At 51.6% G+C, this 15,870-nt stretch overlaps 1 protein-coding gene across 1 annotated transcript in view; it reads right to left on the bottom strand.

Moving 5' to 3' along the window:
- Nucleotides 1-3,981: 3,981 nt before the first annotated feature.
- Nucleotides 3,982-15,870, bottom strand: part of Sardh (sarcosine dehydrogenase) — a 60,602-nt gene continuing 48,713 nt past the window's right edge. The window contains exons 18-21 of the mRNA XM_087899825.1: nt 12,450-12,612; nt 11,497-11,665; nt 7,444-7,579; nt 3,982-5,250 (exon numbers count right to left, since the gene is read on the bottom strand). Coding sequence (XP_087755951.1) covers nt 5,125-5,250; nt 7,444-7,579; nt 11,497-11,665; nt 12,450-12,612 — 594 coding nt within the window. The 3' untranslated portion in view covers nt 3,982-5,124. The remainder of the gene's footprint in view (nt 5,251-7,443; nt 7,580-11,496; nt 11,666-12,449; nt 12,613-15,870) is intronic.

The raw sequence follows: 15,870 nt of genomic DNA, 5'->3' as shown, positions 1-15,870 counted from the left end.
GGCCTCACTAGGGTGACCAGGGTGTTGTTATGACTACCCGTTGAGGCCTATGACATCTCCACCAGCTCCCCAAACCTTTAAGAACTTTCTGTGTCTCTTCCCTAGACAAATGAGAAGACAGAGGCTCGGAGATCTAAGGTTAGGTAACAAGGCCCCTGGAGAACGTAGTGGGCTACTGAGATCATATGCTTTAAGCCAAAGCAAGTCTCCAGAACTACCTCTCTTCTGAATTTGGGTGATAGCAAGGATCTGAGTGTGAGCCATTCCCAACTCACTGGGTATAATGCTTTCCCTTGCTGGGTTTGGGTATCCCATGAGCAGAGGACTTTCCCACCTCCCAGAAGCCAGGGCGTTTAGGAAGGACCAAAGGCTAAGGGGTACTACTCTTTAACAGTGTGGAGAGGGTCTTGAGTACAAGGATGTCCCCAGGTCAGGGATAAAGTCTTTAGTGAGCTGGTCCTGAAATAATCCTGGGCAGTGCTATCTGGTAGCCCATAGTCTCAGGTGGCTACTTAATTTTTGTTCAGATTAATTTAAAAAAATGATAAGCACCAGGGCTAAGGATGTAGCTCGGTTGGTAGAACACTCACCTTAACATGCACAAGCCCTGGCTTCTATCCCCAGAGCCACATTAAATTGGGCACGGTTACATGAATACACATGCCATCCCAGTGCTTGGGAAGTGGAGGCAGGAGGATCGGAAATTCAAGGTCAATCTTGGCTACACAACAGAGTTCAAGACCAGCTTGGTCTACAGGATACTCTGTCTCAAAGCTGAGACGGAAGCTGGCCAGGGACAGAACTCTGCAAGCATAAGGGCCTGAGTTCAAACCCTGGAACCCATGCGAGGTGTGTTTATAATCCTAGCCCTGGGTATGGGGCAGGGGACAGGAGGATCCCTGAGGCTTGCTGCCTCGTCAGCCTAACCTAACCCAGGAGAGGGCTTGTCTCAGAAAATGGTGGACAACTGAAGAACAAAACCCAAGGTTGACCTCTGGTCTCTATCCACTTGTATGTGTATGCTCATGTGTGCATATACAGAAACACCACACACACACACACACACACACACACACACACACGCACACCAGTGTAAAGTATTTACGGTTCCCTTTTTGGTGCCATTCTTTGGTGTCAAGGTTTAGCAACAGTGCGTAACTCATGGCTGCCACATTCGATGGGGCATCCACAGAGCATCCTATCATTGTGGGGAGCTGCTTGGGACCGTGGCACCAAGTGAACTCCGGAGGGCCACCATGGGTTGAAAATCCCAAGCTTCTCTCCAGGTACCCAGAAGTAAGTCAGTTATCAGTGGCTCTGGACAGAGCCACCTACACAGCTGCAGGGATCTCCTGTGGGACACTTGAGGCAGGACCTGCCTTTGGAGCTACACGGCACCCACTACCTGTGATGCAGAAGGCGGAGACTCTTCACCCAGTGCAGAACCAGTGGCATCTACATGCTGTAGTGACCTCCAAGGTGCTTCCATGAGCTTGCATGCAGAGGCTCCTGGACTCGCCAGCCGTCCAAAGCTCCCTGAGGTGATTATCACTACAGCTTGCTTATCAGTGGGCACCCATACTAAGAACCTGGGCACCCATACAAAGTGCCTACTCACAGGTATGGCACCATCCGGTCTTCAGTGAAAGAAGCTGCAAGTCTCAGTGCCCCAGCAACCCAAGCTTGGTGTTTAGATGCTCAGCAAGTCTACATAGGGGGCTACTTTATTGAAGACTGCAGGGAGAATAAGAAAGAAAGTGTGTGTGTGGAGGGGGACTAAAGGCAGAAGAGGGCCACATGCTGGGGCATTCAGGGCTATTTGACCTGACTGAATCCACAACTGGCCAGGAGTGACTGGGCCAGCGGGAAGTCAGGGAACACGCTGGCCATTTTGCAGCTTGACAGGATGGTCACCTGATGAATGAGTGTGACAGCTTAAGCCAGCCACCCTCGGATGCTCTTCACAGATGCCCACCACAGTCTGCCTCTCACCCGCCACAAGAGCAGCCTGGTTCCCTCTGCCTACACAGTTTGGCCCTGGAGGAACTCAAAAAACCTCAGTTCCATCTGTGAGCTTTTTCCAGCTCACTTCCCAGAGACCCAGAATGGCTTGCCAGCCCACTCTACCCTACCCTGGTCTTGGCAATCTTTCTGGCCTCTGAGTCCCCATGAGGTGGAGGTAAGATGAATGGATAGGCACAGCCAGGCTGGCTAGAGCTCCAGGGGGCTTGGTGGGTCCTCCGGGCAGAGTCTCAAAGCTGAGGCAGAGTGAGACAGCCCCATCTATCAGCCCCCCTCTGCAGGTTGGGTGGTTGAGATACCACCAGGGTGTGGAGCATGCTGGCCAAGCCTACCTCCGGACTGTGACACACGAGCAGCTTGCTGTCCACCCCGTCTGTGTGTCCCTCCTCTCCTTTGCCCAGTGTTTCTGCTGTCTTCCACACAGGCTAAAGGGACATGGCCCTGTGCAAGCACAGTGCATAGGAGGCCTCTGGGATGTGTGGGAGAGAAGAAGCTGGAAGTGACCTGGACATTTTAACACTAGGGCCTCAGTCCTTACCAGGGAAATGAGCATCCCACCCTGCCAGGGATCCTTCCCCGTCTCCTACTGGAAGGCATGTGGTGTGGTACCACTGGTCTTGCTCTAATGCAAGCATTTTCTCTCTACGTGTGTGAACTTTTATGTGTGGGTATGCAAGCACATGTACCCATACATGCAGAAACCAGAAGTTAATGTCATCTGCCTTCCTGCCACCTTCATCCTTATTGCTTGGGATGGGGTGTCTCAGTAAACCCGAGTCTCACTGACTGGTAGGCTGGGTGGCCAGCAAGCTCTGGGGATCCGCCAAGTCCCTCACGCCCAGGGCTAGAGTTACAAAGCTGTGCCACCACACCTGGGCTTTACTTGGGTCCTAGGGATCTAAACTTAGGCCCTCAAGCTTATATACCAAGCACCTTACCCACGGGTCATCTCTCCAGCCCTGGTGAAAACATTGCTCAGTGTAACAGAGACCAGGATGGGGCAGCAAGCAAGCCTTAAGATAGCTGGCAAAAGGGGGCCTGTCCCCCTGTCCTCTGCAGGGACAGCTCTACCCAGAAACCTCTGAACCCCAATACCTTGCCTCACTGGGGCTTCTAAGGGTACTGAGACCTTGGTCCTCTCCCTCCACTACAAGCTACACTCTGCTCTCCACACTTGGGGCATTTTCACATCAGGTTTCCAGTGATTTCTGATAGGCAACGCTCAGTCACTGTGGGAGCCATGTGCTTGATTTTCCAGAAAAACAAAAAGTTGGGTGGTTTTTTTTTTTTAATATAGCGACGGAATGCACATCTAGATTGGCAGTGCCGGAAGCCGGGCTGAGGTCTCTGCGATCCATTCAGGATGGGGTGCCCTGGGACTTTCCAGATGAACTTGGGAGGTGATTCTTGACAGCTGCTCTTGCTCAGGGACCCAGCATCCTTCCAAGGACTGTGCATGGGGGAGGCAGGCAGGCATGGGAAAGGCATGCGAAGTCTGGGAAAACCCAGTTAGGCTGGGAAAGCACTCAGACCTCCCTTGTCCTGAGCTATCCCCAAGGACGGGTTGGGAGCTGCATCGGCCCAACTTGGTGGGGGGCGGGGTGTCTTGGCCAGAACACAGAATTGGGGGCCAGGAAGCTGGGCAATCTGGGCAGCTGCCTTCCCTCTTCTTTCCTCCTTTCTCCTTCTCCCCTCCCCTCCCTGCTCCACTTACCTCTCCCCACGTCTTCCCCATTCTCCCCTCCTCCCTCTTCCCCTTCCTTTCTCCTCCCCTCTCCTCTCTTCTTTCCTCTGGCTCCACAAAACCCATGTCATCCAAGAGCCAACCCTGTGGTCCCGAGAGACCACAGGTGTTCCTTCAGCCATCCAGAGGTTCCTCCATACTCTCCCGCCTCCAGCCCTTCCCCAGACTCAGGAGACCAGATCCGCTTCTGAAAGGCCAACTATACCCCACACATCTTTCCATGGTTTCAATTTTATTAGCTTGACCTTTTCCAGCTCAGTGTGTGGTATATGAGCCTGTGAAGATTCAGAGCCCACCCAGGACAACCGTGCCCAATTCTCCCCTCTGCTGCCTTCTTTGGGTTTAGGAGAGCCCAGCTCCATACTGCCCTAGCCTTTGCCCCCTGCTCTCCTAGACTACAAGGCATGGTGACCTTTGTTTAGGCAGTCACAGAATTCTAGTTTCTAAGTCAGAGTGTGAGGCAGAAGAGGAAGGCAGGGTCTATTAAAAAGTGACAGACGTTCACCCCAGGAAGAGAAACAGGGTCACTCCCGACACGCGGGCAGGTGTAGCTGGTCACACAAGGCGAGAGGAGTCGCTCTGACTTCCAGGGCAGATCTAGAGCAGCGCCCTCTCCGGAGGCGGGGTGAGAAGGATGCATCTGTAAGGCAAAAGTCCTTAGAAATGAGCCTTGCAGAAGGTCTGTGCATAACCGCAAGCGTGGTGTCCCTGGACCTATGAGCAATGGCTTCAGGGGAAACTGAGACAGAAGTCTGTACTTCTGTGTAAGTGATGGAGGTTCCTGATCTGAATCCCATGCCATGTGCCCCCATGTCACGAGCTGGTGACTCTCGGACGGGTTTTCTCTCCTGCAGACCTGGAAGCTTAAGGCAAGAACTTTCTAATACCCACTCCTCTCTGGTCTGAAAGGCAGCTATCCTGAGGAAGGACTGCCCCAGTCCAGCAAATATCTCTGCTCTCCATCCTACACCCGTGGCAGACATTGCTCATCAACTCCTGCTTATTATGGAACAGGAGGGGAGGCTTCTGACTTCTGGCTCCTATCTTGGGGGTATTCTGAGATACTCATGGGGATCCTGAGCTAAGATAGTTGCAGGGTACATTTTGGGGAGGACTAGGTGGATTGGAGACCACTGTGTGGTCTGTGAGCAGGAGCAACATCGTGGTCCATCCAGTCCTGGTTAGGAGCTGGGATGGCTAGCAGGACCAAATGGAGGCTAAGGGTAGGGAAAGCTATGTTTTGCCCGTGTCCTGGGTCTCAAGACACAGGGCCATTTGTGCAGTGCGGGAGTTGGCAGGCAGCGCTGAGGTGTAGCAGCTTCCGATGGCCTGAGCAGCGGTAGCCTCCACCCTGCAGCTCAGTAGATGCCCTTCACCCTCTTGTTGTCAGGGTCAAAGGGAGACTTCAGGTGAACCTGGGCGGGATAGGTGACCCCCATTCTCTCCAAGGCATACTCCCCACTCTTCACAAAGTCCAGAGAGACCTAGGAGCAGAGGGAAGTCAGGGTCACTCAGTTGTTTCTGGAGGTGGTTTAGGGTCCCCCGGTCCTAACTCTCTGATAAGCCAACGCTTGTACCAAGCCCTTTCTCTGTGAGGGGTTCCCTAGAACAGCGGATCATGTGTCCTGTGCCCATGAGCCAAACAGGAATAGCTGAGTCCATCAAAGCTCAGACCCAGTAGCCAGCAAGACCTCTCCCTCAGCATGATCTGTTCCCGTGACCTGTTCCAAGATCCCTGGGAACTTGGGGGTCAGGCAGGAGCTTAGATGGATTTCAGAGTCAGACAAACACAGCATTATTATAGAGCAGGGGTCCTTGTTATCCTGAGGGATAGGGTGGATGGAACAGCTTTTTGGACAGCGTGGCCCCTGTACCCTCTTCCCTCTGACCCACATCTGGCTCCCTCTTCTTAGCAATCCCTCTGGAGCTGTTAGCCCTGGGAGCAGGTGCTAGCCTGTCCGACAGGGCAGAGTGCTGTAACTTGACACTCTACTGTTCTGGAGGGAGGAACACTCTTAGGCCACCCAAGGACATGCTTCTTTGTGTACAGTGAGGATTCCAGGCCCAGGCTGGAGCGGTCTGGGGCTTGATCTCCCCTCATTCCAGGTGGCTCAGGACTGGATTAAAAAGAGAAAAGGAAAGAAAAGAAGAGGAGAGGAGAGGAGAGGAGAGGAGAGGAGAGGAGAGGAGAGGAGAGGAGAGGAGAGGAGAGGAGAGGAGAGGAGAGGAAAGAAAAGAAAAGAAAAAAAAAAGAAAGGCAACAAACCTTTTTAAGCCGCGGGATGTTTAGGGCGAGCCCTCTGCACCAAGCACTATGTGACTATCAGGTTGGTAGATTTCAGCAGAGGAAAGGCAGGTGTTCTGGGACTAGCCCAGTCCAGCTGATAAACACCCACGAACCACAGAATTTCCACCCCCAAACTCCGTAGTCTTCCTTAGAAATGTGGGCTATCCCACCAGAACACTGATGGAGGGAGAGAGGGTGGTTTGCCCCATCTGCCCATTCTCATGGCATGAATATTCAAGAAGCCATGGGACATGAGCCTCTCCTTCCTTTGCTCATTTTCAGGGTGGGACTTCTTGTCTGGATGGGTTTATGCTGGGCCTCCTGAAGCCCAGTGAAAGGGTAGGAGGGGTGGGAGGCGCTGATCTTTGAAAGAAAAGGCTGTGGGTTCTTCCCTGTCCACCAAGTCTGGGCATCAGTAAATGAACATCTAATTTTGCCTTGCCCTGGTTGTGGACTCTCCATGTTAAGAAAGTCCTGTGTAATCACCAAAGATTTCAGGCTGCTTTGCAATGTTTAATGACTGTCAATCAATTTCCACTCAATGTGGTTGTCCATACTAGAGTCCTGTGAGGAGGGTGGAAGCCTGTGCCCTTTTTATAGGAAAGTTTGGGATCTTGGAGAAACCCCTGGTCTGTGGTCTCGGAGCAAGACAAAGCCACAGCCTCGAGTTAAGCCTGTATCACAAGCCTCCCACTCTAGTACAGGGTTCCTCTCAACTTTCAGGCACCCCACCCCACCCTAACCTGTACTTCAGAAGTCTGGGTAACCCCAGACTCCATGGGAGCCACTTGTCCTTGCCTCTTCCCAAGCCTGATGCTCCCGCCCTACATTCAGCCAGACACTGTAGCCCAGCTTGTCTTGGTGTCTGGCTAGAAGGCAGAGCCAGGTCAGCTCTGGGGCTGGAGCTGGGGCATAGGAGACCTCAGTGAGACTCGTGCAAAGGTATGCTTAGGTGATGTGAAAGTAAATGGTGCTACTCGTTACACCTCTACACCACTGTTGGGTAACAGGAAGTGGTAAAGGCCACCCCTTTCCTCCTGGGGACATAGCTGGTACCCTCCTGTGACTGTCTGGGCTGCCCCAGCATCTGCAACCTGGGTTTGGCTCACTTGTTGGGGTTGAGGTGACTGTGGGTGAGAAGAAAGGGCAGAGATGGTCCACTAGCCTCTGGGACTAGAGAATGCTATCCCAGACCCTGCAAGTCTTTTTGATCAAGAAGCTCCTGGGGCTGCCCTAGTCAGCTTCTTTTAGAGATAAAAGACAAAACCCGGCAAAATTTGGCTGAAGACCAGGACTGGCACGCCTCCACCCTTCCTGGCTTCCTTCTGTGTTCCCAGCATGTTCAGGTATGGTCCTGAGGATCTAGAAAGGGACAGGGAACAGAGCTCACCGGCCCACCACTGGGATCTCGGATGTAGCCATAGGCGATGGTTTTGTTCACGGCGAACCCAAAGTCAGCCCTCCGGACATGGCCCACCACTTGGCCATTTCTCCAGATGGCCTCCAGGCCAAACATAGGCACCTCCCTGAAAGAAGCAAAAAGATGGCTGGACCCCCAGACTGTGGTGGGAACACAGCCTGGGGAAGCGAGGCAGCTGGACAGTACCTACAAGAGCCCACATGGGTACCCTACATGGGTATAAGTACCCTGCCAGGACCTTGCAAGCCCCCAGTAGCCCGACTCCTGACCTAGAAAGACAGGGGGCTGGATGGAAGTGAATGAGGGAATGAAATTTAACTGTAAAGCCGACCAGAGCCCCAGCACTTCAGAAAGGCCCCACTTCATCCCTTTTCACTTAACTTCCTTCTTAAAAGTCTACGTTAATTATAGAAAATAATGGGGAGGGGCTGGAGAGATGGCTCAGCGCTTAAGAGCATTTGTTGCTCTTGTAGCGGACCTTAGTTCCGTTCTTGGCCACCATGCCAGGTATTCACCACCTCCAGGGGATCCTGTGCCCTCCTCTGACCTCTGTGGACACCCGTGCACATATAACACCCACTCACACAGACAAACACACGTGCATCCATATAATAAAAACTTTTAAAGAAAAAAATACTCTATTGTGAAATCATCGTGCATGTACATTTTTGCTCTGTACACATCCACCCGCTCTTGTCCCCTCTTTCTACCCATAGTCCCTCCCCTTCTACTTTCATGTCTCTCTCTCTCTCTCTCTCTCTCTCTCTTTCTCTCTCTCTCACACACACACACACACACACACACATGTACACACACATAAAGTTTTTTAAATAATACATAAAACAACCCCCCCATAAAAATACAATTCCACTCTTATCTCTGGGTAAATAATGGGTCAATCATACACCACCGTGTATGTACCACATTTTCCTAAAATTCATCCATTGGACTGTGCATGGTGGTGCACACCTTTAATTCCAGAACTCAGGAGGCAGAGGCAGGCAGACCAATATGGATCCAAGGCTAGTCTGGTCTACACAGCGAGTTTCTGGCTAGCCAAGCCTACATAGTGAAGCCTTGCCTCAAAAAAATAAATAAAATAATAAAATACATTCCATCCATTGGTGGGCATCTGGGCTGGTTGTGTATTTTAGTTCTTACGAACCCTGTTGTCGTAACCATGGCTGTGCTTCTGTGACATGCTGACTCAGAGCCCTTTGGTATACACCAGGAGGGCATAGCTGACTCATATGAAAGTCCCTTGGCCACGGTGGCTAGAATGACTTACATTACCAGCAGTAGGGGATAAAGGTTCCTCTTTCCCTGAATCCACACCAGCATTTTCTGCCGTTCCTTCCCTCGGTGTCAGCCTCTCCAACTGGGGCAAGCTGGGATCTCACCATAGCTCTGGTGCGCATTTCCCTCATAGCTGAAGACACTGAGCAATCTTCCATAAGCTGACCGGCCGTTTGCATTTCTCTTCTCTTCCAAATGTCTGTTCAGCTCGTTGCCCGCTTACTCCCTGGGTTATTTGTGGGGTTGTTGTTTAATTTTGTGGCTGTTCTCTGCATATTCCAACGATTCATCCCCTGACAAATAGATTTCTCCCATTCGGCAGGCTGCTTCTTCACTCTGGTGATTGTTCCCTGGGCTGTGGAGAATCACTTTTACTTCATGAGATCCCATCCTTCAGTTCACACTGACTTCCTTAGCTCTGGAGGCTCACTCCGAAAGGCCTTGCCTCATTTGTGTCTTGAAGCGCATTCCCTCAGGGTTCCTCTTGAAGTCTCAGTGGTTCAGGAGATTTGGATCTCGTCCACTTTGGGATTGTCTTCACGTGGGATGAAAAACAGGGGTCTAGTTCACACTTCTGTATGTGGATATCCATGGTTGCTAGCACCATTATGAGAGACTACTTCTCTCTAACATGGTTTTGGAGCCACTGTGAGGGTTGTGTGGTTTGCTTCTGGGCCCTCTATCTGTTTCATGGGTCTACACGTCTGTGTTTGAGCCAGGACCATGCTGGTTTTGTCACTACAGCTCTGCAATGTAATTTGAGGTCGGGTTTGATGCTGTCTCCCTCCTTTGCCCAGGGTTTGCTTTGGTTGTTCTGTGTCTTTTGCCTCCATATAAATTTCAGGATTTTTTTTCTAGTTCAATGAAGAATTCCATTAGAATTTTGATAGAGAGTATGCTGAATCTGGTTTATTTAACTGTCAAGTGGGCTTATTTTTTTAAATTATTTATTTATTACATATACAGTGTTCTGCTTTCATGTATGCTTGGAGGCTGGAAGAAGGCACCAGATCTCATCATGGATAGTTGTGAGCTGCCACCATGTGGTTGCTGGGAATTGAACTCAGGACCTCTGGAAGAGCAGTCAGTGCTCTTAACCTCTGAGCCATCTCTCCAGCCCAAGTGGGCTTATTTTACAGTCTTCTTGTTATCTACTTTTTTGTTTTTTGAGACAGAGTTTCTCTGTAGCTTTGGAGCTTGTCCTGGAACTAGCTCTTGTAGACCAGGCTGGCCTTGAACTCACAGAGATCCACCTGCCTCTGCCTCCCAAGTGCTGGGAGGCGTGTGCCACCACCACCCAGCCTTGGTTATCTACTTTTTATACTAAAGGATTTTCTTTATCAACGTACTATATTGATACTAATGTTTTTGATTCAAGATCCAAAATGGTAGACAAAAAGAAAAAGAAACCCACTAAAATCTAGAAACGTCAATGCCGGGATCATGGTACCATTTGGTGCCATCTGTGGACTGCTCCTCTGGGCTGTCATCAGAGCCACAGTAGCATGAAACCTTCCCAGAATGACAAGAGTCAGGCCAGGTTTGGACGCCCTCTTAGGCCTGCAGCTTAGAGCCACACCGTCTGGGATGGGGGCCAGGATGAAGGAAGGCTGGGGAACACCTCCTCCTCCGCATCCTCTCCAGTTACTCTCCATGGGACAAAGTGGTATCCTGGCGGCTCCCAACGCACCCAAGTCCTCTCAAAGCAGCAGGCACACATCATCGTGTGCCTTGCAGCCAAGAGATGCAGGGACAGGAAGGAAGTCCCTGAGCAGGACAGGTGTCGATCCTCTGCTCTGGAGCTAAACACCGGCCTCAGAAGCTTTGTAGAGGCTGTGGGGAGGGTATGACAGTTCCACCCCACCTGAGAGGCCCCTACCACCCAAGCTGGGCAGCCTCAGGGGAGTAGGTGACATCTCAGGGAAAGGCCACAGTATGATGACAAACCCTAGCGCTGCCCATTGCCTCTTATCACACTTGACGCTCCGAGCACAGTGACAGCATCTGTGGCTGGCTGTCAGCTGCACAGCAACGCCCAAAGCCACCTCCCCGTCCTGGAAACAGTTGCTATGAGAATTCCTATGGGAACCACCGTGTAGAACCCAGGCCTTCAGGATTCAAACTCTCCCGGTGACTCGGAGCACTTGAGCCTCGCTACCGGCGACATGTTCCAAGCCGTTTCTTGGTGACCAGACTGGAGGGTCGAGTTCCTCAGAATGGATTTCTCCTTTCTCCTCTGCTGTTTGACTGGGTCTGAGTCCATGTCTCTGACATGGTCCTCATTTATACATGGAGAACAAGTCTGACTAGTTGGGATTTAACTGGAACAGGCTGGGAGGTGGTTTCAAAGAGACAGGGGCACCAGCTTGTAAGTAGGGTTCACACTCCCAAGTCACCAGGCCTGGCTCTACTCACCACAGTTCGGCTGTGGCACCTTTCCCTTTTAAATGCCTTCATTAGAGAGTGTTATGCTTTATGTCCCCGGGGCCCTGCTGGCACCCCTACCTCTGACCCACTCCTGGCCCACTCAGAATTTATATACCAGTTCTGCTGTAGATTGCTGTTTTGTAGATCTGGATCTCCTGGACCTCACTTTTCCCATCTGTAATGGACCGTCATAAAAGGGAGGCTGACCTGAGGAAACGCCAGTCCCAGGAGCTATCACTGGAAATGGTTAAGTACCACCTCGCCAGCATGGACGATCACCCGACGGGCCAGAATACTCACTCGTCCACAGTGAGGCATACCAGGCGTCGGTAGAGGCCCGTGGCACGCTGCTTCTCCAAGGCTTCACGGCCGAGGAAGGGCACTGAGGACTTGAGCTTACAGGTGAAGGCCAATCCTGCCTCCAGGGGGCTGTCGTCAGGCCTCAGGTCTGCATGCCAGTGTCGATAGCCTGTGGAACAAGGGGGATGCGGGCGAGTGTCCAGATGAGGTGGGCAACAAGTCTTTAGGAAATACATGTGGGTGCTTTCCAAACCCACACTATCCAGTCCCCAAATCTCCACCTTCACTGTCACTTAGCAAGCCGGGCAGCCAGGAAGATGGGGTAGAATCCTGGGCTTCAGAAGGCTCCCTATATGATCTCCTAGAGAAGACTAGTTCCTTGAGCTTTCCAGTTCCTTGTACCATCAGGATGGGGTGCTTGGTGGACCCGGAAAGTGGAGTGAATCACTCTTGGGGAAGGGCAGATCCCATTCTAAACTATCACCTTTTAAAGAAGGTGAGGTAGCCACCAGTCAGCAGCCCAACCTGCTCGGAGTCTTCACCTCTCGGGAGATATCTGGGTGTCGCTAGTAGTACAATCCCCACAAAGGCAAACATGAAGCCCTGGGTTCAATCTCCAGCACCAAATTCTTTAAAAACTCAAACAACAACAAAAAAAACACCTCTCAAGGACCCCACAGTGTGTAATTCAACCCCTCCCCACTGAGACCTACTCCCTCAGGATTCTAGGTAGTGCCTCAACCTCTCTGAGTCCAGGTGTGTGCAGGAATTGGGGACCCCAGAATCACTTCTGAGGCCCTGATTGGGAGACCCCATGCATAAGCAGTGTGGAGGGTTTGAGAAAATATACAAGGCTGGGAGAGAGAGGGATTCATGATGTGAAAATCTGGACACCAATGACAGAAACATCCCCAACTTCTTTCTGGTAGCTTGGGTGGCCTCCCAGGACTCACCTTTCTCAATGCTCAGGGAGTCAATGGCACGGTAGCCTGCATTGACCAGGCCATGCTTGGCCCCTGCAGCCATCACAGCCCGGTACACTGGTAAGCAGGATGTACGGGGGACATGCAGCTCCCAGCCCAGTTCCCCCACAAAGGATAGCCGTATGGCCCGGACCTGGGGAGACAAGGGTGTGAATCAGATATAGCTGCCTCAGGCTGATGAGGTCCAGGCAGACTGCCACCTATCAGCAGGCCTAGGCCTGGCCAGATTGTCAACAAGAAGTGGGTGCTTTGTTTTGTTTTGTTTTGTTTTGTTTTGTTTTGTTTTTGGAAAGCTCACACAAGCTGATCTAGGAATTTTGGAGCAAAAGAAGAAGATTCAACTTAGAGAACAGGAGACAAACTCCACCGCCAGGTCTCACACCTCAGGAGTGACCGACCGGCTGGTTCCCTACGGTCAAGCAAGTGGCCAGAAGCTGAGCAGCTCAAACCGATGGAAACGATCTCCATGTCTCTTCTGGGGGTTCACAGCCTCAAATCAAGGCACGGCAGAGCCACGCCTGGAGACTCAGGCTTTCCTGTCTTCTCCCAAAGCAATGCAGTCAAGTAATGCTTTGACTGTATCTGCCACACTCAGCGTCTGCCGCCTCCTCCAGCTGCCAATCTCTGGGTCGTTCCTGCCTCTTACCAGGACTTTGAAGAATCACATCCCGACTCCCGACAGTTGACACGGACCATCAACATGAAAGGGTGTAGAGTCACCTAGGAGACGAACCTCTGGCCATGCTTGAAGGAGGCTCTAGACTGAGTTAGTGAGAAAGTGAGCTGGTGCCCACACCCATCCCTCTCTCTGCTCCTGACCATGGATCTACTATGACAGCTGCCCCAAGTTCCTACCATCATACCTTCCCCGCCATGACGAATCTGACCCTCAAATTGTGAGCCCAAATAAACCCTTCCATTCTCCTTTTTGTGGTTTGCTTTTGGTTTTCAAGATGGTTTCTCAGTGTAGCCCTGGCTGCCCTGGTACTCACTCTGTAGACCAGGCTAGCCTTGAACTCACAGAGATCCACCTGCCTCTTCCTCCTGAGTGCTGGGATTAAAGTCATGTGCCATCACCACTTGGCAGCCCTTCTCTCTTCAGGAAGCTTTCGTCGGGTGTTTTGTGACGGCAATAAGATGGTGACTATATACACAGCCTCAGTCAGTCCCATCTGCCAGGACCTTAGGTGACTATATACACAGCCTCAGTCAGTCCCATCTGCCAGGACCTTAGGTGACTATATACACAGCCTCAGTCAGTCCCATCTGCCAGGACCTTAGGTGACTATATACACAGCCTCAGTCAGGCCCATCTGCCAGGACCTTATTCCCAGGTCAAGCCACAGGCACAGCTTCTGCCATTCTGAACCTGGGCTCTCATTTGGAAAAGCCTGAAGCCTCTCCCATTCATGGGAAGCAGGTGAGGAATCATAGGCATAGTTCGTGCCCTGCCTGCGCCAATTCAAGTGGCTACGTGCCAAATACGCCATTCCAGAAGCCACACAGATGAGCACTGCGGGTTCCCGAAACTGCGGCTCACAAACACATGAATGATGGCATCATTTATCTGCTGCCCCTAAGCTGAGAACTCCACACCCCCCCCAATCACAGCCATGCAAGAAGGGCACTGAGGCCCAGTGGGGATGGGGAGAGCTCGGCTTGGTCTGGGTCTGGGGTCCAGACCCACACAGCCAATACGAAGGCTACCTTTCCCAGAAGATGCAATCTTTCTAGACATTTGGCTTAGGTGCCCAGCCATAGCCAACACACCCAACAACTGACGCCCACCTCCCCAGTCTTCGGGCAAGTTCTTCGGGATGTGTGAGTGGATGTTCCCAAGGGTGCAGTCCAACCTCACTATTCAGCTCATCTGTGCAATATGGGGGCCTGAAAACACCTCAGAAACAAAGAGGCTGGTGGCCGGGCCTATGCTGCCCAATCCATGCTGGGTGGGGGAGGGAGCGACCCTGCTGTCTGACCACAAAGCTAGCACCTTTTGAACCCAACAGTCTAATCACACAGCCATCACAAACCTGGATCCTAAACGCCTTTGAAGCGGCACCACTTGCCTGGCCATGTGAAAAAACCCAAACTGATGCAGAAACTGTGCTGTTGACATTTCCCTGCTTCCCAGTGCAAGCTGCAGGCCCCTGACAAAGACTGCCTTGTCACCAGGGTGCTAATTTTAGACAGCCCCCGAAGGAGCTTGGGGCTCAAAGCCAGCTTCATTTCGAAGCAGGGAAAGTCATTTTTAAAGTGCACCCAACCCTGCCTCCAGGTTCAGACACTCCTCACCCAACCACGCACACAGGTGGGGTGATGTCCAGCGGTGCTTGAGGCCTTCTGACCTCAGCGGGATACAAGATGGCCACTTCTGGGTATCTACTGCATACCAATGTGTCCTATGGCAGGTGCCAAGAACTCCTGAGAGGGGACAGTAGGTTCTTCTTCCTCCTGGCAAGGTAAGAATTTGGAGACATCCACACGCTTTCCAGGTTCGTAGATCCTGGCTACCTGTGTGCCTTACATTTTTTCCCCCTAGAAACAGTAGAGTTAAAGGCGGGTCTCATTTCTTCCCAGTATTGACACACAAGGATGGGACAAGGCTGAGAACAAAGATATCAGGAACTCATTATTCCCACTTCTATGGGTCAGGCATCTCCTGGCCACCTCGAGGGCTCAGGCTCAGTGCTCTACCTAAGGCACATGCTTCGGACAGGGTTCCTGAGCATCAGGATTACAGAAAGCTCCAGGCCTGATATATATTCACCTGCCATCAGATGCTGCCTCGGGCACTTGCACAACCATACCCATTGCTGCTCAAGTCACACTTGCAAGGAAACAGAACCAGCCTAGATGCCCATCACTGGATGAATGGACAGTAAATGCACACAGTAGACTTCTATTTATCAAAGAAAAAAAATTATGAATTGTTGAGGAAAATGGACAGAAACGGAAAATACTGTGTTCATTCAGGAAACCCAGTCTCTGGGAAACAACAATACACTGGTTCAGGTGACTTCAAAAGGCTCCCAAGAGGGCTGAGGATACAGCTCAGGGATAGGGCATGGGAAAGGCCCTAGGTCTGATTCCCAGGACCACTAAAAGTACAAAATAAAGAAAGCTTAAGAGGAGGCAGAGCTCCCTGAAAGATGCTGTTGACAATGGATAGTGCCAGAATCGTGCAAGGTTGGCAGGAAGGGCCTTGAACCAGGTTTTGTTAAAAACCCCCTTTCTCACTCTCCAGAGCCCACAACACACAAATCCAGCAGTTTCGAGACACAAAACCAACACATAAAGTCGTCTGTCTCTACAAGCTAGCAATGAACAACCCAGATACAGAAACTCAGCCAGAAATGGTGACTTTCCCCTGCCATCCCAGAGACTGGGA

This window comes from Myodes glareolus, chromosome 21 (genome assembly GCF_982192425.1).
Source record: "Myodes glareolus chromosome 21, mMyoGla1.1, whole genome shotgun sequence".
Lineage (NCBI taxonomy): Eukaryota > Metazoa > Chordata > Mammalia > Rodentia > Cricetidae > Myodes > Myodes glareolus.
This window is presented reverse-complemented; position numbering and strand designations above follow the sequence as displayed.